The following is a 22,104-nucleotide window of genomic DNA, read 5'->3' on the forward strand; positions in this document are numbered from 1 at the left end:
GACTTGCAGGATGCGTATTTTCACATACCCATCCTGAAGTCGCACAGGAAGTATCTCCGGTTTACAGTAGGGGTGCAACATTATCAGTTTGCGGTCCTTCCTTTTGGTCTTACTACTGCACCCCGGGTCTTCACGAAGGTGATGGCAGTGGTGGCAGCCCATCTCAGAAGGTCGGGGTCTCAGTTTTCCCCTATCTGGACGACTGGCTGATCAAAGCGGAGTCGCCAGAGAAGGTGCTGCGTCATCTGCACGATACAACTCAGCTGTTGTTCAAATTTGGTTTCTTGATAAACTTACCCAAATCTCACCTGGTGCCCTCTCAGCGCAACCTGTTCATAGGTGCGGTACTGGACACTACTGTGTGTCGAGCATTCCCTCCTCCTCAAAGGATTCTCGACATATAGGAAATGATTCCCTTGTTTTACAATGGAGCGGTCGTTCCAGTTCTGAAGGTCCTTCGCCTGCTCGGTCTGTTTGCTTCCTGCATTCTGTTGGTCATCCATGCACGCTGGCACATGAGGGCGCTCCAGTGGTGCCTCCGCAGGCAGTGGTATCAGCACAAGGGAGATCTCAGGGAGTCTGTGAGGATCTCCAGAGAAGCTGCGGCGGATCCGTCTTGGTGGAGCGTGGAGGGCAATCTGTCTCAAAGGAAAGCCCTTTCATCTACCTCCATCGGTGGCCACAGTGATTACGGCTGCCTCCACTTTAGGGTGGGGTGCTCATCTGGGGGATCTGGAGATCAGGGGTCTTTGGTCTCCAGAGGAAAGGTTGCTTCACATCAACCTTCTGGAATTGCGGCCTTCCTCCCTTCACTTTGTGGTCAGTCTGTTCAAGTCCTGACTGACAACAGTACCGCGATGTGGTATGTCAACAAACAGGGAGGAGTGTGTTTTCTTTGTCTTTGCAGAGAGGCCCTGCGTCTATGGTTCTGGGCTCAGGACCATCAGATTTGTCTGATGGCAAATCATCTGGCCGGGGTGCTGAACGTGCGTGCAGACAGTCTCAGTCGGCAGTTCTCCGCCGACCACGAGTGGAGGCTTCATCCGGAGGTGGTTCGTCACGTCTTTCGAATGTGGGGAGCTCCTCGGGTGGACCTGTTCGCCACTCACGAGAACGCTCACTGCCCGTCATTCTGCAGTCTCCAGTATCCGATGCAGGGAGCGTTGGGGGACGCGTTTCAGTTGAGTTGGAGCTCACAACTCCTTTACGTGTTTCCTCCCATACCCTTGATTCCTCGGGTTCTGAGGAAGATACGCCAAGACCGGGTCCAAGTCATAATGATCGGCCTGGATTGGCCAAGAAGGGTGTGGTATACAGATCTTCTCCACCTCTCCTCGTGCCCTCTGCTCAGTCTCCCTCTCAGGGCAGACCTCCTCTCGCAGTCGGAGGGGCAGGTTCTACACCCCCCACCTCCAGAGCTTACACCTTCATGCCTGGAGATTGAACGGGGCGACCTGAATTCTTTATCTCTCCCACCTGATGTGGTAGATGTAATTTTGTCTGCCAGACGTCATTCCACCAAATCTATCTATTCCTATAGGTGGTCTAAATTTGTTCTCTGGTGTGGCGAGAAGTCAATTGATCCTTTGAAGGCTCGTTTATCTGACATTCTGCAGTTTGCCCTTTCTCTTGCTCAGCAAGGCTTTGCTGTGGCTACTGTAAAATGATACTTATCGGCTTTGTCGGCTTTCCTTTGCTTGCCTGATCAGCCGTCATTATCCAAATCACCTATTCTTCGTTTTCTTAAGGGCCTCACAAACAGGTTTCCTCCTACTCCCTTTATTGTGCCTCAATGGGACTTAAACCTTGTCTTGACTTATCTTATGGGTTCTCCCTTCGAGCCCTTACACAAGTGTCCCTTGAGACTGTTGTCTTTTAAGACGGTTTTTCTCATTGCAATCACCTCGGCAAGGAGGGTAATTGAGCTTCAAGCTCTAAGTTCAAAACCCCCGTTTTTGACCATTCATGCTGAAAGAATGGTGCTCGGGACCAGGGCTGCATTTCTGCCTAAGGTGGTAACTCCCTTCCATCTGGGGCAGTCAATTACCCTTCCTTCCTTCTATCCTCCCCCTCACCCTTCCAAGGAGGAGGAGAGACTTCACCGCTTGGACCCTAAGAGGGCGGTGAGCTTCTACCTGGACAGGACAAAGGACTTCAGAATTGATGACCAGCTCTTCGTGGGCTTTGTTGGCTGCAGGAAAGGTCGAGCGGTGCACAAGCGCACCCTTTCCAGATGGATTGTCTTGTGTATCAAGATATGCTACTCTATGGCTGGTAAGGAACCTCCAGAGGGTTTAAGGGCTCATTCCACTAGAGCAAATTCTTCCACGTCTGCTTTGTCTAGGGCCGTTCCTGTGGTGGACATTTGTAGGGCGGCAACTTGGGCCACCCTCCACACTTTCGCAAAGCATTACTGCTTGGATTCCGAGGTGAGGAGGGACGGACATTTTGCTCGTTCCGTCCTTCAGGACTTTCTGGTATAGAAGGGTGGCCACCCTCCCCCGGGAGTGGGACTGCGGTGGGAATCTATTCACAAGATGAGTAATCCACTGGCAGATGTATCCATCAGAAGAACAAGTTACTTACCTTCGGTAACGCTTTTTCTGGTGGATACAGTATCTGCCTGTGGATTCCTCACTGACCGACCCGCCTCCCCGTTGTCCATCCTTCTATACCTGCAATTCTATTAATGATTCAAAATGTGTTTTGTTGCTGTCAAAGGCATTATGTTATTTCTTTTGCCTTTCTGCTTATTCTCCACACTGTGTGTTGCATTATATATTCTGTACTGTGTATATATTGCCGTCAGTCCGTCCGTGTGCCTCGAAGGCACGGAAAAAAGGGTGGAACTGACGTCATCACGCCAACGAGGTCTTCTTATGGAGCCGGTGACGTCAGCGGAGTCGCGAGCGGAGCCGTGTCTCTTTGACGTCGTCTTCGACCTCATCGGCGTGGACTGCTACAAAAGTTTCTGAATGTTGCTGGCGCAGGGGATATTCACAAGGTGAGGAATCCACAGGCAGATACTGTATCCACCAGAAAAAGCGTTACCGAAGGTAAGTAACTTGTTCATCAGTTGTAAAGGGTGCCTTTTAGGACTTAAGGTGTTTGGGGCTCAAGGTCCAAAGAACCACCAGTAGTTCGGTTTTACCTGCCCTGGTGTGTCCGGGTGCAGAGGTGCTGGCCGTGTTGGTAGCCTCCAGCACTACACTAAGTCCAAAGTACCTGTAACAAAAGGCTGCTAGTGGGGTCTTGGGGACAAGTCTGGCAGAAACCAAAGGGGAACTAGTCTAATGAGGGTCTCTGGAGCAAGGGAACGCAGTCAGTTTCCATGAACCTGGGCTGTGGGGCTCAGGTGCAGAGGTGTTTGGACAGCTGGTCACTTGCATTGGAGGCTTTCATGGTACTCAGCCTTGAAGTGCAGAGAAGAAGGAAACCGACAACAGGGCCACTCTCGGTTTGAGCCTCGTCCGTTATGACGTCCCTTGGTGGACAGGCTGGTGTTTGAACTGGATACTCCACAAGCCCTGGTTGCTGCAAGTGCTCCGGCACCTAGGGTATTGGTGCAGGGGGGCACCTGGAGGTTTTAGCATCTTGAAACTTGCTGGAGACTGGGCTCACCTCTTGGAACCACAGTGACCTCCCGGCGAGATGCTCCCTTGGCGGGCCGTATGTTCAGCACCGGAAAGTGTGGTCTGTGCCTGCAGATGCAGAGGGATGGCTCCTCCACCCCAAGTTCCCAGGGAGATGAATCTCAAGCTGTGGTGTTAGGGGGACCCCCAAATACTCAATCTAGGGGCATTAGCGGAGTGTAGGGCTGTAGCCAGTGGGCTACCGATCACTGTGGTTTCTGCACCCCCTATATGACCACTTCCTGCAAGGTGTCTGCATAATCTTGACCCAGTTCCTAGATTTAACAGAACCAAGACAGTGAAACCCTTCTACGACTGACCACTTCAGGTGGCCCACCTTAGTAGTGTGCCTAACCTATAAATGTGACTCTCCTTCTGACTTACTAATTTCCCACCTGCTCTGGTGCCTAATGGGCCTCAGGGCAGATGGTGGCTTTTCCCAGGTCTGGCTGGAAGCGTTGGTCGCACTTCAAAGGCGCTAGAGGCTTTGAAGCCTCTGGCCTTCAATATGCTAGCCATTCTACTTGAGAAGGTGCGATCTTCTGCTGGACAGGCATTTTTCCTGGCCACCGAGAGCTCTGGCTCTCACCTCCATGGGATCTGAAACGTGTGTGGTGGCACGCTGGAAGATACCAGTCAGCCAGCACACCATGACTTATAAGGTTTCAGGGGGCACCTTTAAAGTGCCCTCTGGGTGCATGTCATAATCTGGTACTGGCATTAGTACAGATTTATTAAGACAGGCTGCTTGTAGGAATCTGTCTTTTTGTGATTTATCAAGAAGGTGATATACCATATAGAGCGTCCAGGAGTTCCCTTTTGAGTGGACAGGGGCTTGCTATCCCAAACTGCTCTATTGGGGTAGTGTGGTCAAGCAGCGTTAGGTTTAACACAGATGAGTGCCAGACATTTGCAAATACACACGATTAATAAATGACACAACTGTTAGTAGAGATGCAGCAATTTATTAAAAATGCCAAATAACTTTATGTTCGAGGCATATGAGCTGCAGATCACACACTGAGGATAAGATCGCCATCTGGTGTTGGGCTCGGATGATTGCAGGTTGTTGTCTTCGGAAGAAGCCTTTGGTCACGAGATAGGTGACTCCTCCCCTGCACAACAGTGCGCATGGGCATTCACTCCATCGTCAGATTGTTTTTTTTCCGCCATTGGGTTCGGATGAACTTTTTTCCGCTCCAGCAGAAAACTTCCAGCAATCAAAATAACTTCTCAATCTTCATTCCATCGACATCGAAATCAACTCGGACCGGTTCCGGAAGCGGCTGATGGACAGGACACCCTTTAAAAAATGCCCCCAGTGTGGAGCGAAGTTCCCCCACAGTGACCACCACGAGGTTTGCAACCTCTGCCTGTCGCCGGAACACAACGAATCGAACTGTCCAGCTTGTGCCGCTTTCCGTTCCAAGAAGACCCTCCGGGACCGAAGAGCTCGACGCCACATTATGGCCAAACCAGCTCCAGAACCGGAGGACATCTTTGCTCAGGATGTTCCTGAAGATGACACCGAAGATCTCGATCGTGTCAGAGGCCGACGATTCCGATGACCTCATCACTCCAGGGCAGCGTGTGAGTACCACCCCCCCTGCCCCTACCCCATCCAAAAAGACATTGGTCAAGACTCCGCCAGCTGGGCCCAGTCGCGACCGAAAATCCTCTTCAGAAGCCCCGCCCTCGGGCCCGGCTCCGAAGACATCTAAGCCTGTAGGTGGCTCGGGCTCGAGCAAACCATATGTTGTTGTGCCTATAATACCTTCGGCACCGAAAACTCCACTGTCTGCACCGAAACAGGCTTCAAGACCGAAATCTCCTTCGGCACCAAAACGTTCCCCGGCACCGAAACGTTCTTCGACATTGATGCCTAAAAGTCCCTCGGCATGTAGATTCCATCGGCGCCCAAAACTCCGTCGGCACCGAAAAATCCATCGGCACCGAAAACTCCGTCCACACCGAAAAAAGTTCATAAAGATCCGAAACTGCAATCGCCACCACCACTTTCGGAGCCGGATGAACTTTTTCGCCCAGATCCTAATCAAAAGCGGATCTACATCAATCCCAAAACCGGACATGTGACTGCAGTCCCATACAAGAAACGGAAGCTGGACATCACACCACCTCTAGCTCCCATACGGAAGAAGGACTGTGCTACTTCACCACTTCGTCCTTCCTCTCCTGTGTTACCTCCTAACCCATCCCCCCCTCCTCCTCCTCCTTCGCCTTTACCTTTACCATCTCCTTCTCATTCACCTCCTCCACAGGATGATAATGATGATTTAGGGGGAGGGGCGGACCCTGATTTATTTAATGATCCTCTTGATCCAAACAACCCTTTTACGTTCCCAGACACAGCACCAGTAGATGACTGGTCTTATCCAATACCTGACATGCCTGACCCCGCTACCTACCCTTCCAAGCCCTCCCCTCCTGATGACCATTTGGGGTTTGGCCAACTCATAAATAGGGCAGCAACATTCCATGGCGTCACGATGCACACGGACGCCCTTGAAGAGGACTTTCTCCTCGATACTTTTGAGCAGTCACAAAAAACTGTTCACATACTGCCCATGATTAAAGGGGTTATAAAGCATGCCACTGAAGTCTTTAAAGACCCTGTTAGAGCTAGGGTTCTCAACCCCCGCATCGAAAAAAAATACAGACCAGCCCCGCAGGACCCTGCATACATTAAAGCTCAGCTCCCTTTAGACTCCTTGGTTGTATCAAATGCCAGGAAGCGCGTTAACTCACAGACAACTGGAGAAACGCCTCCCCCGGACAAGGAGTCTAAGCTTTTAGAGGGCTCAGGCAAACGAGTCGCCGCACAGGCGGCAAACCACTGGCGTATTGCCAATACCCAAGCCCTGTTAGCCCGGTATGATAGGGCGCATTATGACCAACTTGAGGACCTTATGCAACATCTGCCTGAGCCCTTTAAATCCCAGGCTACTGACCTCATTCAAGAAGGCAAATTAATATCTAATGCCTCCATTAAATGCGCCTTAGATGCGGCAGACACTGCTTCTAGGGCGGTCAATACCAGCGTCTTACTCAGACGACATGCCTGGCTTCGTATTTCCGGTTTTAAACCGGAGGTTCAAACCACAATTCTAGCTCAACCTTTCAACCAAGAGCAGCTATTTGGCCCTGCAGTGGACACTGCATTAGAAAAAATGAAGAAAGATAATGAGACTGCCAAATCTATGGGAGCACTGCAGTCTCCTCAAACCCGGGGTTCCTTTCGTCGCTCCTTTTATAGATGAGCCTCCAAAAATCTGGGAACTGAGACCACGTCCACCTTTAAAAATTCTGGACAAACATCCCCTAACAGAGGATATTTTCGAGGGGGTTATAGGGGAAACAATAACAAAGGTCGAGGGCGGGGCAACAACAACAACACCCGCACCTCCCCAGCCACCAAACAGTGACTTGCCACCACTCCCCCAGACCATTCCACTCCGGTCGGGGGGCGGCTCCAACAATTCCTACCTGTCTGGACTTCCATCACTACAGACAGGTGGGTAAGACAAATTATCCAATCTGGCTACTGCCTAGAACTCCTACAATCCCCCCCAAACATACCGCCCAAACAACGTCCAATGTCCTCACATCATCTCTCTCTCCTCAAACAAGAAGTTCAATCCCTGTTACAAAAACATGCGATAGAACCAGTCCCTCTTCAACATCAGGGAACAGGAGTATATTTCCTATACTTCCTCATTCCCAAAAAGGACAAAACGTTAAGGCCCATACTGGATCTCAGACTACTAAACCAGTATATACAATCAGATCATTTTCATATGACCACCCTCCAACAAGTCCTCCCACTATTACAACAGGGAGACTTCCTCGCCACATTGGACCTCAAGGACGCGTACTTTCACATCCCTATGCATCCCGCTCATAGAAAATATCTACGATTTGTAGTAGATGGGCAACACTATCAATTTACAGTTCTCCCATTCGGAGTAACAACAGCACCCAGAGTGTTCACCAAGTGCTTAGCAGTCGTGGCAGCGCACCTCAGAAGACAACAGATCCATGCCTTCCCCTATCTGGACGATTGGCTCATAAAAGCCAATACTCACCAAAAATGCGTTCTCCACACTCATCGCACTGTTCAAACCCTCCACAACTTGGGATTCACTATCAACTACCCCAAATCCCATCTACAGCCCTCCCACTTACACCAGTATCTCAGAGCAACCATAGATACATCCAAAGCCATAGCTTATCCCAGCACTGCCAGGATAACCAGTATACAAAATCTCATCTCTCAATTTCAAACTCATCAATCTCTTCCAGCAAGAGTGTTCATGCAGCTCCTAGGCATGATGGCGTCATGCATCTCCATAGTCCCACACGCACGACTTCAGATGCGTCCTTTACAGGAATGTCTAGCACAACAGTGGAACGAAGCTCACGGGCAACTTACCGATCTGGTGTTGGTGGACAGTCGCTCACTTCGCTCACTGAAATGGTGGAACACCATCAACCTGTCCAAAGGGCGGCCGTTCTTAGAGCCTCTTCCACAAGTTGTGCTGACTACCGACGCATCTCTCACGGGGTGGGGAGCCCACCTCCTTCAACATACCACTCAGGGCAGATGGACCAGTCAACAAAAACTGCTCCACATCAATCACCTAGAACTCCTAGCAGTGTTCCTGGCACTAAAATACTTTCAGGTACACCTAAAGAACAAAACTGTCCCCATACGCACAGACAACATGACGACAATGTATTTTATACAGAAGCAAGGGGGGACACATTCTCTCCACCTGTCCCAACTGGCACAGCAAATCTGGAGATGGGCAATTCCCCAAAACATCTACCTGTTAGCAGAACATCTCCCAGGAATCCACAACCAGGTGGCCGACCTAAGTCGCCACACACAGCAGATCCACGAATGGGAATTACACCCCAAGTTTCTACTCCCATTCTTCCAAAAATGGGGACAACCAGACATAGACCTGTTTGCCACTCCCGAAAACACAAAATGCCCAATCTTCGCCGCCAGGTTTCCACACCCACAGTCGAAGGGCAATGCCCTATGGATGAACTGGTCAGGCAGATTTGCATACGCTTTTCCGCCTCTCCCACTCGTTCCATTTGTGGTACGCAAACTGAAACAACAGTCGCTAACACTAATACTAGTGGCTCCCACTTGGGCACGTCAACCGTGGTTCACCACACTTCTGGAACTATCTTTAGTTCCACATCAAAAGCTACGCCTCTCCCCGGATCTATTAACCCAGAACTATGGAGAAATCAGACACCCAGATCCTCAAACACTGAACCTAGCGATCTGGCTCCTGAAGTCTTAGAGTTCGGGTACCTCAACCTCCCTCCAGACTGTATGAATATCACAAAGGAAGCCAGACGACCTACTACTAGAGCATGTTATGCCGCAAAATGGAAACGATTTGCCATCTACTGCGCTAATAATGACATACATCCATTGGATGCTTCCATCCAAAACATCATTTGCTATCTGCTACACTTGCAAAGATGCAACCTAGCGTATTCCTCTATACGTTTACACCTAGCAGCCTTGGCAGCCTACTTGCAAAACAGGCAATACCTGTCCCTTTTTAAGGTACCAGCCATCAAAGCGTTTATGGAGGGTCTCAAAAGAATTCTTGCCCTAAGATTGCCACCTGCCCCAGTGTGGAATCTCAATGTGGTTCTAACAAGACTCATGGGTCCCCCATTTGAACCTATGCACAAATGTGAATTACAGTTCCTAACATGGAAGGTAGCTTTCCTTATCGCAATCACTTCCCTACGAAGAGTAAGTGAAATACAAGCCCTTACGCTAGAGGAACCTTTCTTACAACTACACCGTAACAAAGTAGTTCTTAGGACAAACCCTAAATTTCTTCCAAAAGTAATTTCCCCTTTCCACCTTAACCAATCAGTAGAGCTACCGGTCTTTTTCCCTAACCCAGACTCCGTAGCTGAAAGGGCCCTACATACCTTAGATGTTAAAAGAGCCTTGCTTTATTACATCGATAGGACAAAACCTTTTCGAAAGACAAAACAACTCTTTGTTGCTTTCGCACCACCACATAAAGGCAATCCCATCTCCAAATCCGGTATAGCCCGGTGGATAGTTAAGTGCATCCAAATATGCTACCAAAAGGCTAAACGTACTCTTACAGTTCCCCCTAGGGCGCACTCCACGCGCAAAATAGGGGCTTCTATGGCCTTCTTAGGTAACATTCCCTTAGAGATTTGCAAGGCAGCCACGTGGTCTACCACGCATACCTAGACTAAACACTACTGTGTTGATGTGCAAGCCAAACAACAGGCCTCGGTGGGCCAGGCTGTCCTAAAAACTTTATTTCAAACTGCTGCAACGGATACAGGTGACCGACGCTAGGGGGAGACACTGCTATATAGTCTATCCTCAGTGTGTGATCTGCAGCTCATATGCCTCGAACGGAATATGCTACTTACCAGTATGCATCTGTTCTTGGCATGTAGAGCTGCAGAGTCACACACGCCCACCCGCCTCCCCGGGACCTGTATCTGTTCCAGCATTTGTCTTACTTAGACATCGCACATGGACATCCTTTCTTTTCATTCCTATACACCATCTTTTCCCATCATGGCGAAAAACAATCTGAAGATGGAGTGGATGCCCATGCGCACTGTTGTCCAGGGGAGGAGTCACCTATCTCGTGACCAAAGGCTTCTTCCGAAGACTACAACAACCTGCAATCATCCAAGCCCAACACCAGATGGCGACCCGAGCCCAACACCAGATGGCGATCTTATCCTCAGTGTGTGACTCTGCAGCTCTACATGCCAAGAACAGATGCATACTGGTAAGTAGCATATTCCATATGATTCGGCATCAGAGAAAAATCGTTCCATTAAGTATGGTTGTTGGGTTTTTGCGATTCCGGAGGCCTCCGATTCTTCTCTTTTGGAGATTCTTTAGAACAGGTCCGCTGTTCACTGAAGGTCTTGAGTCTTTTTGAAGACAGGCAGTCCTCCCAAGTTTCTATAGTCATAGTTGCAGGATGAGTCTAGTTATGTGCCGTTTTGGACGAGGAATGCAGACAGGCTTGCAAGGTTGGTAACAGGTCAGCTGTTTTTCTCCTTGAATTTTGCTGCTAATCTGTGCCCTCTCGCTTTTTAGGTCAACATCTGTCCCTCTGGTACCAGGGACTCCAATAAATACTGAATTTAGGGGAGTTAGGGGAGTGTAGGGTAGTAGCCAATGGGCTAATGACCCTTGGGGTCCCTACACCCCCTATGACAACTTCCTGTGGGGAAAAACCCTGTCCCAGAATTCCTAGGTATGCCTTCACAAAGATGGCTACATCTGAAAACCTGTGTCCATCTCAGAGTAGCCTAACTTAGGGATGGTACTAGTCTGGAGGTAAACACAAGGTGGACGGAGCGCTGAAAGTTTTAAGACACTCAACCCCAGTCACTATGAGATCTGGGTTAAATCCATCATTAATCTTTTGCTCACTTTGCAACCCCAGTTCAGACCCAGCCATATACAAATCAGTCTCGACCCTTATCCTCATGGGAGCAGTCCTTCCCCGACTGCCAAGCCATTACCTCTCTGGACTGGAAAGGAACATCCTGGGACAGGTCTGGAGGTGGCACGCCTTTCTGATTGGCTAATTTTCCCAGCTCTCCAGGTGCCAAGGGGGCTCTGGACAAGGGTGGTGGCTTCATCTTCTTTGAGGGGAGCCATATTCGCATTCTAAATGCGGCAGCTTCTTTAAAGCTCGCTGGCCCAAAGGGGCTAATCAGCAAGTCATTCTGTGGGCGAGGGTGTTACACCCTTGTCCCGGACAGACTTTTGTTCTGGCTCTCCTGAGAGCAAAGGCTGTCGCCCTAGGATCAGAGCAGCATCTCCGGTGGCAGACTGGCAGAAACCAGTCAGCAATGCACACCAGAGGCTGGTTGGTTTTTAGAGGGCAGCTCTAAGGAGCCCCTCTGGGTGCATGTATTGGTAAATCCAACACTGGCATCAGTGTGGGTTTACCAGTATGAGAGGTCTGATACCGAACATATCCATTTTCAGTGAAGCCATCATGTAGCTCGGGATCTCATTTTCACCAGTGTCCAGCACGTGTTATAAAAAGGCTTCCCTGGCCACTTGAACTGGCGGCACAGGGGCATGTCTGCTCAAGCAGGTATGCCCTCACATGTAATATTCAGAACCCTGCCTAGGGCTGTCCGGCCTGCTGTAGGGGTGACTTGCAAATATTACATGCAGTGTTAGGGCCTGGCACACAGGGATGTGACATGTCGTGTTTTCACGGTTGTCTGCGCCAAGACACGTTGCCTGCATTGGCAGCCTTGCATTTGCTTGGTGAGGGGCCCCTTAGGGTGGCGCAATTCATGCTGCTGCCCTTTGGGACCCGAATGAATACCCTAGTCCCTAGGTACCAGGGAACTATTTACTAGGGACTAACTGAGGGTGCTAAAGGTTTTGCCAATTTGGGTGAAACAATTGAAACTTTTTAGTGAAGTAACTCTGATACTGGGGCCCTAGTTAGCAGGAACCCAGGACACTTGTGTCAAAGTTGCATCAAATACCAGGAAAAAAGTGTGTGGGTGGGGCGGAATGGGCGCTGCAAAAAAACACCCAAAAATGTTTCCTACAATGTTTGATACCAAACAGGAGTATTTTCAGTGAAGCTATTTTGCAGCTGTTTAACTTGTATTGACTAGTACATGCCTTAAGATGGCTCCGTGATCACTCGCAATGCTTTTCACTGGAACGAGGCATTACAGTAACGCATCTTATGCAGATGCACCCTGCCCCAGGGCTCTGAGACCTGCTGTAAGGGTGACATATATAATACATGCAGCTCGCAGGGGCATGGCACACAGTGAGTGTGCCATGCCATGTTTTCAGAATGGATTGCACCATTTCATGCGTTCTGCAATGGCAGTCTGCATGTAGGTTGTGTGGGTTCTTTTGGGTGGTAAAATATGCTGCAGCCCTTGGGGACTATCTTTAGTACCCATTCCATGGGTGCCAGGGGTACCATCTACTAGGGACTTACAAGGGTGCTAAAGTCCTTGCCCATTGGGTTACACAACTGAGCATTTGTCTTGTTTTTAGGTAAAGAGCCCTGGGGCCTGGTTATCCGGAACCCAGTGCACTACCAATTAACATCAGTACCAGTGTGCAAAAAGTGTGGGTGACCATGTAAAAAAGTGGCACTTTACTACACCAACCTGTTGTGAAGGCGGAAGAGCATATATTAACATTACTGTAAGCAAGATAAAGGTATAGAGTCCTTTTCTTAGTACCTTTGGTGACAATTCATGAGCTCCCGACCTAATGCTGGTTGGATTTCAGTTGGACTTCTCCACTGCCACCTTTCTATGTTACCTCCTGGAGCATGAACTGTTCTAGGTTCGCTGTTTGATAGAGCTGCATGAGCGACCTTGTTCATGAGTGCGGATTGTTCGCTTCCTCCCTTGACCTTTAGGATTCGCTCAGTCTAATGGAAGTGCACCTAGCTTTCAACCGGAACGGACAAATTAACTCATCACTTTAGTGCTGCTGTCGCATTGCTGTTTGCTTCATTGACTTTTACTGCTCATGCATCCTGCTTAGAAATCCTCGTCTTTTCCCCTTCTAACTACCTAACCCCTACGGCAATTCGCTTTCCTTTGTGACCCACATGGGCTATGTTTCCTAATCAGTTTTGTTTCTTTCTACAGTTGATGGACATGGGCTTTACAAGGGAACATGCTATGGAGGCCCTTTTGAACACAAGCACCATGGAACAAGCCACAGAATATCTTCTTACACATCCTCCGCCGCTGATGAGCAGTGTTGTGCGGGTAAGTGGATTTCTTGTATACAGCAGTGGGAGCTTTTGAAATCCCACTCTAGAGGTAAATGTGGAACAGTTCCACTGCACTAATATCTACTCCCTGGTTGTGGTTGATAGTTAATGCCATCTTTAGCAAGAGCTTGTTTCCCACAAATGCATCTCAAAGTGGATTTGTGCCCACCTTGGCTACTACTATTATTCCAGGGTTGTGTGTAACCAAATGTGTTCCCTAAAATCCACTCTCATAGAGCTCTAGCCTCAGGTTTCTTACCTTTGAATTACCCTGGCGTCCGACTTGATCTGGCGTCGGTAGGCTCTGAGTGTTGGCGTTGTCCGTGCTGAAAGTGGCATCCATGTCACTTGTATAGGTGCCTTGTATGCGTGCTGGCGTCCGTTCTTTTAGCCCCCAGTTGAGCGCTGATCCATGAACAAAACTACTGTCACTTGGACAGGATTTTCTGACTTTGTTGGCCCCCACTCTGTGTGTGTGTGTGTGTGTGTGTGTGTGTGTGTGTGTGTGTAGGAAGTCATGTCCTCTAGGAAGACTTAAGTGTTCAAACTGTGCGCCGTTTGTCACTGTGCAAGGTCAGTGACATACCATCATTTGGTTTGCCTATGGTGTCTGAAGCACGACTCCAAGTTCTGCACCGAATGCCGGCCCATGGCTCCAAAGGCTTTGAGGTCCCTAGAGGTGCTTGCGGCCCGGCAGACGATGCAATGACAGAGATCTCGTAGTGCACGGTCCCGGTTGAGAGGAAGGTCCGGGACCGCTCCACCGCTCCCAAGTCCTCTTCGTACCACTTCAAATAGTTAGGACTTTCGGGTAAGAGGCACAAGACGCAGAATAAGTTGAAGCATGTTTCGACTTCTCCCCGTCAGATGCGATTGAGGAACATCAGCGTATAAAGGCTCGTTTCCTGGAACCTGTGCCGGGGTCAAGACTGCACCTCCCCTTTTTTCCAGGAGCTGGAGCGACCCCAGCTCAAATTAAAGAATTGAATGAGTCATGCGTCTCATTTTTGAGTAGCCTGACCCCTTAGGTGAGCATTCGGGCCCCACTGGGTCAGAGGGTGGCTCTTCGGGTTCTGAGCTGGCGGGTCAGGCCCCCGCACCAATGGCCTCCTATGTATCCAGGAATGTATCCAGACTGTCGCTTGTCATGCCACTGCGTCCTTCCCCTAGCACTGTCTCCCAATGGGGGTTCCTGGAGCCAGTGCAGCGTCTTCCGGCACTCATTCTGGCACCAACAGGACCCACAGATCATAGGCTGCTTCCTAAGCCTTATTCGGACTGGATAGGTGTGGGAGAAGATTGGTAGGGGTCACTGGAGCCTTTAGAAGACCAGCCTTATGAGGAAATGGACTGTTATGAGGAATTGGGTGATGCCAGTGGACTGGATACTTCTCCAGATACTGGCATACTTTCTCCCCCCTACCGTGGCTATGGTTGAGGCTGCAATTTAAGGTATTGTGGTGCGAAGGTTTGCTAAGGTCCTTAATCTTTACCTTTCTTCAGTGGAGGTCAAGACTAACCTCTTAACAGAGGAGGTACATATGGAAATTTCCTCCTTCAAACCCTTGGTCCCATTTAATAGGACCCTCGTGGACGTCCTTCTGGGAAACTTGTCCAAGCCCAGCATAGGGTCTCTTGTGAACAGGACAATTGCCTGCCCCCACTGCCCCACCCCTGGCAACCCAAACTTCACTGCCCACCCCACCCCATGTGGTGGTTCAAGCTTAGTCTTCCCATGGCATGTTCTCTTTCGCTCTCCTAGGTAGGGAATCCAAGAGGCTGGACAGTCAGGGCAAGAAAATGTTTTCTTTGTTAGCCTTGCATTGCAGTCCGTGAACACAGCATGCTTATTGGGCCATTATTCCCACTCTTGGCGGGAAACGGTTGTGCAAGTGCTGCCACAGGTCTCAGAGGAGGCTCAGGCCATCCTTTCCCAAGTGGTATCTGATGGGAGAGATGCAGGAAAGTTCTCGATTTAGTTTGGTTTAGACCCGACCGACTCGCTAGGCAGAGCAATTGCCTTGACTGTGGCTGTTAGTCACAAGGTCCAGCTAAGAATATCTGCCTTTCCAAGGGATGTCCAGGCCTCGCTCATGGACATGCCCTTTGATGGCACCTGTCTCTTCGGAGACGAGGCAAACACTGCACTGGGACTCCTGGGCTAAGGCCAATTCCTTAGGCCTACAAGTAGCCAGATGTCCCCAGTCTGCCCTCTTCTCGTTTCGTGGCTACAGAAAGGGCTTTCAACTGTGCATGCCAACGAGCCATGCAAGTTCCACAACCCTAGCGCGGCCAAGGGTGCAGTTCGTACTGATCACATGGGTTGGGCACGCAGCGGTCCGTCAAACCCCCTCACCCACCACCTTCCAGTTTTAGCCTCCAAACTCTCCTAATCTCGCTTTTGCAAATCATGGGCATCCAGTTGGGTGCAAGATTGGCCATCACCTCCACCGCTGGCAAGACATTACATTGGACAGGTGGGTCCTCCAGAAAGTATGACACCTTCAAGACCACTCCTGCCTCCTTCTTACGACCGGCTAATGGAGGATCATTTACTTTTGCTCCAGTTGGAGTTCATGACATTCTTGGCCAAGGGAGCAATAGAGAGGATTCTGATGTCCGAAGTAGGCTGTGGTCGTTCCCACTACTTTCTAGTCCCGATAAAGGAGAAGGGCCTTTCGTCCTATCCTAGACCTATGAACCCTCAACTAATTAATAAAATAGAAGAAATTCAAGATAGTTACATTAGCTCTGGTCATGTCTGCTCTGGACTCTGGAGACTGGATGGTAGCGTTGTACTTTCAGGACACTTATTTTCACATCCCATCCTGCCAGCTCACAGGCGTTGCCTACGGTTCACGGTAGACCACGAGCACTTTGTTTACTATGCTCCCCTTTGGCTTTACTAGCGCCACTCGGGTGTTCACGAAGAGTGATGGCGGTGGTCACGATTCATCTGCGCCGATCAGGGGTTCCAGTCTTCCCCTATCTCGACGACTGGCTGAAGGTGAGCTCGACCCAGGCTATCGTCTCCCACCTCCAGACTACGGCGGACCTCTATACTCACTGGGGTTCACCATAAATGTGCTGAAGTCACACCCGATTCCCTCTCAGAAGCTCCTTTTCATCAGAGCGGTTCCGGACACAGCGTAGTTTCTGGCTTATCCTCCCGAGCAGTGAGTCCGGACTATTCGGACAAAGAAACCGATGTTTCAGCCTCTATCCTGGATTTCTGTGAGAATGACCATGAACCTTTTGGGCCTCATGGCCTCCTGCATCCTGCTGGTGGATCATGCCAGGTGGCATATGCGGGCTTTGCAGTGGGACCTGAAGTTCCAGTGGGCGCAGCATTGGGGAAATCTCAGACGTGTTCCTGATCTTGGAAGAAACTGCGAGTGATCTGTAGTGGTGGTTGATGAACTGTGATTGGGTCAATGGTAGACCCCTCTCCCTTCCCCAACCGGATCTCAGTTGTGACAGATGCGTCACTTCAGGAATGGCGCGGCCATATAGGATATGTGGAGATTAGGACACACTGGTCTCCGGTGGAATCTTGTCTCCACATCAATTTGTCGGAGCTCAGAGCGATTTGGTTGGTATTGCAGGCATTTCTTTCCTCTGTCAAGGGGAAGTTTGTGCAGGTGTTCATGGACAACACCACCGCCATGTGGCACTGCAACAAGCGTGGTGGTGTCGTGGACCCTTTGTCGAGAGGCCATGTCTCTGGACATGGCTCAAACATCAGGGCATGACCCTGGTGGTTCAACACTTGGCAGATTCTCTGAATACCCGTGCAGGTGAACGCAGCCATCGATGCCTAGCGGATCACGAATTGCGTCTCCAGTCAGTCAGTCCAGAGGTGGCGCATGGTCTTTCAGCAGTGGGGAGTGTGAGAAGTTGGCCTGATATATGATGTCACTAATTCTAGTGTACACCTTGTATCAGTCCAAACAACCCTTATGGTGATTGGTTGTAAAGTTAACCTTATAGACCAGCTATCCTAGTGGTAGCATGGACAAGAGCAGTCTTAGGCTAAACTCTGAATGGCATGTGAAGCCAGCTGTTATACCATATGTAATCCCTTGAATACCAAATGAAAGGACACCACAACAGATCTATATAAAAATAGAATGTATTTATTCTAGTCAAACCCTCAGCACCCTTTATGAGTTTCGAGGTAAGTACAACAGTCTTATTTAAGCATACATAAGTCACACAGGTAAGTAATACAGTTAGGCCCTAGGGGCCACGCAAACCATATACTAAGTAAGTGGTATAAGGACCACTGTCACGAACACAGAATAGGCCTAGGCCTAGGGAATCGCTGGGGCTACACTATACTACCAACAGTTAGGAAGTGGGAGGCCCACGGGATTCAGATGCAGAGTGGAAACACTCCAGCGTAATGCGTAAAAGTAGATAGAATCACTAGCAGTTAGAAATAAGCAGTTTTAGGACACTTCTGGTATAGCAAGAACGTCGAGACTCGGAAACTAGACCCTAGGATAGTCAATACCCTTGTGAGCACCGAAGTACCCAAGTTACCTAGCCCACGGGCTGCGGGTGCATAGGTGTGAACTTGCGTTAGGTTTCGTCGTGGACTTCTATGGATGCCTGAAGGAAAGTTGCTGACAGGCAGTCAGTGAAGAGTGTCCGGTGGATCCCAAGGTGGGGATCAAGAAGGAAGGAAGGAACCTGCAAGCAGAAGGGACAGAGTCTAGGTCACCAGACAGGAGCCGGGAAGGAACCAGGCGATGTCGTGCAGATGCAGGTGAAGAGGTGAAGCTTGTCGCAGCAGCCACGGGTACCAGGAGATGTCGAGGACGACCAGGACCAGGAGGTGAGCTGTCCCACGAAGACTCTTGCTGTCGGCGGCGTCGAAGTCGAGTCAGGACCCAACAAGCCTTGGCAATCGGAACCCACGCAGGATGGAGGACTTGCTTCTGGTGCAGACCAGGAAGGTCTGGGGTGCTTCTCTTTCACAGAGGAGCGGGTGCCAGTCTGGAGGAGCCGGACCAGCAAGTTGAAAGTAAAGGTTCGTCGTCGCACAACACGTCGAGCAACACAGGTGCAGAAGGGCCCCATGCAGAACACGTGAAGTGTGGGGAGCTGATCTTCTTTGCAGATGGTGCTCGGGAGTGGGGCTTCTCAATTCCCCAAGCACAGCCTCGAGGAAGCCTCAGAAGTCGCGCTAGTCAGTTACTAGCCACTTTTCCCAGGTCGCCGGTCCCACGTGCCTCGTCACCTCCACGGGTCCCACTTCGCTGGAGATGTGGATCTGGTTCAGAGGTTTCTGGAAGTCTCGGCGCTGTTCAGTCTCTGCAGTCGTCCCTCGTAGGATGCAGTCGCAAAGCAAGCAGCGGTCGCTGGATGGTGCCTGGTTGCCCAGGGTGGTCACTCCTTGGCCACAAGGGAGATTTCTTCAGTCTTCTTCCTGAGGTCGAATGTCGAAGGTCCAGAGTTTCTGTTCAAGTTGCAGATTCAGGTTAATCTAATTTAGCAGGGCCCAACTAGCTACTAATATACTGGGATAGTGGGCTGGGCTACCTGCAAGGTCCCTCCTATGGGTGGGACCAGGAAGGGGAGTGGCTACACCCCCTTTCCTTTGTCCAGTTTCGCACCAGAGCTGGGGCTGGAGTGCCCCAGCACCGGTTTGAACTGGACTATGCATGGAGCACCTTGTGTGCCCCAGGCATGTCTCATTCCTTTCAGCCCTCCGTGCCCCAATACACTAAAGTCTGTCTGGGGAGGTGCTATCACCTCCCCAAGCAGGAAACCTATTGTCCAGGCTTCCCTGGCTGGGAGGGCTCCCAGCAGCAGGAGGTCAGACTCGTGTCTGTGGCAGCAGCATCCATTTTGTGATGCTGAGGCTTTGGTGAGAGTTAACCAGCAAAGTAGGATTTTAACATGTCTCTCCCTCTAGAAGGGAGGAATAATATCCTCATCCCCAGAAATGGTATGGGGGTATTATTCCAAAGTGTTAGACACCTTACACGACATGTTTTGATAAAGCCAAACCATAGTTACCATAACCGTTTAAGATTATAAGGCACTTTAAGAGTATATGGTAGGCTATATCATAGAACAGCTATAAGGACATGGTTCCGAAAGCTGCAGACAGGCTCAGCTCATGCTAGAGCACCATCTCACATGTTACCAAGCACTCTGCCTCCAGGATTGTTAAGGCCTGCCATAGGAGTGGCTGATAGATACCCATGTGTCTATATATAAGGTAGGTATAGCAATACTACACCTAAGCAAGGGGTGATTACATGACCCTGCCCCAGCTGAGTGATCAGCCAGTTGTGTCTGATTGGAAGGCCAGGCCAGGGGTGGCATAATACATGCTGCAGCCCCTGGTAGGCCTAGGGTACACCTATGCCATGGGTACCTAGGGTACACGGTACAGGGTCCAATAAGGTGATCCTTACCAATTGTGTATGTACCATGGGTACATGGAGTCCATTTTAAAGAGAGAGCAGACAGCCTGAGACCCTGAATGGCAGGATCTCAGGCCAACTAAGTCGAAAAACCAGCTAGACACTAGGCAAAAAGTTGGGGGTAACCATAGTCGGATATCCACCTTCCTACAGGGAGATCCTTGGTTAGATCCGTTGCCCCCGAAAAGAACACAGTGTCAGCAATACTGCGCTTTGAAGTTTCCAAGGCGGCTACCGCCCTGCGACTCCTTTCATCGTGAGTGGAGCTCAGACCTCCTGTATGCATTTCCTCCCATACCACTCCTGCCCAGGGTTCTGAAGATCAGGAATGACCAGGACCAAGTCATTCTTGTGGCTCCGGACTGGGCGAGGAGAGTTTGGTATCTAAGAATGAACAATGATAGTCAGATCAAGCTGCTCTTTCTGGGGGGGAAGGAAGGAGGGGGGGGGGAATCTTCTGTCGCAGCAGCAGGGGACGGTCCTCCACCCGAACCTGTCCAGCCTCCACCTCCATGCATGGAGATTGAGCGGCGACAGTTGACATCTTTCGATCTTCCTCCCGAAGTCTGTGATGTCATCCTGGCAGCCAGGCGTCCCTCCACTAAAACGGTGCACGCCTGCAGGTGGAACAGATTTGTGGCATGGTGCACAGCTAAAACTGTGGATCCCCTCTCTGCCCCTCTTTCTGAGGTTCTTCTGTTCCTTCTCTCTTTGGCCCAGCAGGGCTCTGCTCTGGGCACTGTTAAAGATTCTCTTTCGGCCATCTTTGCCTTTCTACAGCTTCCAGATCAGCCTTCTTTTTAAGTCCCCGGTTGTTATCAGTTTTCTTAAGGGCATTGCGCATACGTTCCCACCTGTGCCCTTCATAATGCCTCAGTGAGACTTGAATCTTGTCTTGACTTTTCTGATGTGCGCTCCCTTTGAGCCCCTGTTCCTTAGGTCTTACTCTCAAGACGGCTTTCCTGGTAGCTATCACCTCTGCCAGGAGAGTGAGTGAACTCCACGCTCTTTCTTCCAATCCTCCTTTCCTATCTGTTCATCCGGAGTAGGTGATTCTGAGGACATGTCCTTCTTTCTTGCCAAAGGATGTCACGCCCTTCCACATTGGGCAAACCATCATTTGCCCACCTTTTTTCCGCCTCCTTCAAGGGAAGAGGAGTGGCTCCACCGTCTGGACCCAAAACGTGCGCTCGCATTCTATCTGCGGCGTACACAGCAGTTCCGGGTGGATGATCAGCGGGTCATCGGTTGGGCGGTGCACAAACGGACCATCTCCCGGTGGGTCATTCTGTGCATCAAAGCCTGTTACTCCTTGGGCAAGAAGGAGCCTCTTGTGAGACTGCGTGCCCATTCGACCAGGGCAACTGCAGCCACTACTGCCTTGGGACGCGGTGTCCCCTTGCAGGATATTTGTCAGGCAGCTACGTGGGCCTCGCTGCACACGTTTATGAAACCCTACTGCCTTGACAGTCTGGTCCGGAGAGACTGCTTCTTTGGCCGTTCTGTGCTCTGTGACTTTCTGGTGTGATCTTGTTTGCAGACCCACCCGGGGTTGGTATAGCTGGGATATCGATTCTAAGGTAAGGAATCTATCACTAACGTGTCTCTTTCAGATTCGCAAGTTACTTCTTGTGTAACAATATATCTGTAAGACACATTAGTTGGTGATAGATTCCTTACCGCCCCACCCATCCTCCCCGTTCTGCGAACTGATTACTAGGGTTAAGGTCATCCCCTTTTAGGGTCCTAGTTTTATGCACCAAAGGTCAGTTTCTCGCATGACTGCGTTTTGGCGGGGAAAGATGTGTACAGAACTGACGTCAGCGCGCATGGGTGGCGCCTAAGTAGCCTCCATGATGTCATCCCGGCGCGCACGATGTCAGTGACTGGTGCGGAGCCACACAGCGCCACCTACTGGCGTGCAGGGATACTGCTAAGCAGAAAACTTTAGGGATCCAGACTGACGCCTGGCGAATATTCTAAGGTAAGGAATCTCACTAACTAATGTCTTACAGATCTATCGTTACACAAGTAGTAACTTGTGCATTTAGGGGCACCCCTGAACCTTGCTTCCTAGGACAGGAACCTAAACTAAAAGGACCGAACAGCCGTGCCGAAGATAATCAGAGGAAGACGCCCAGTGATTTGGCCCCAGCCCTATTGTCCTGTCTCCACCTCGAA

At 50.3% G+C, this 22,104-nt stretch overlaps 1 protein-coding gene across 5 annotated transcripts in view; it reads left to right on the top strand.

The window, feature by feature from the left end:
- Nucleotides 1–22,104, top strand: part of HUWE1 (HECT, UBA and WWE domain containing E3 ubiquitin protein ligase 1) — a 1,878,220-nt gene that overhangs the window by 654,666 nt on the left and 1,201,450 nt on the right. For all 5 annotated transcript variants that reach the window (XM_085629865.1, XM_085629862.1, XM_085629866.1 and 2 more), the window contains one exon: nucleotides 13,356–13,478. In XM_085629865.1, the coding sequence (XP_085485991.1) occupies nucleotides 13,356–13,478 (123 nt within the window). The remainder of the gene's footprint in view (nucleotides 1–13,355; nucleotides 13,479–22,104) is intronic.

Source organism: Triturus cristatus, chromosome 10 (genome assembly GCF_964204655.1).
Source record: "Triturus cristatus chromosome 10, aTriCri1.1, whole genome shotgun sequence".
Taxonomy (NCBI): Eukaryota; Metazoa; Chordata; class Amphibia; order Caudata; family Salamandridae; genus Triturus; species Triturus cristatus.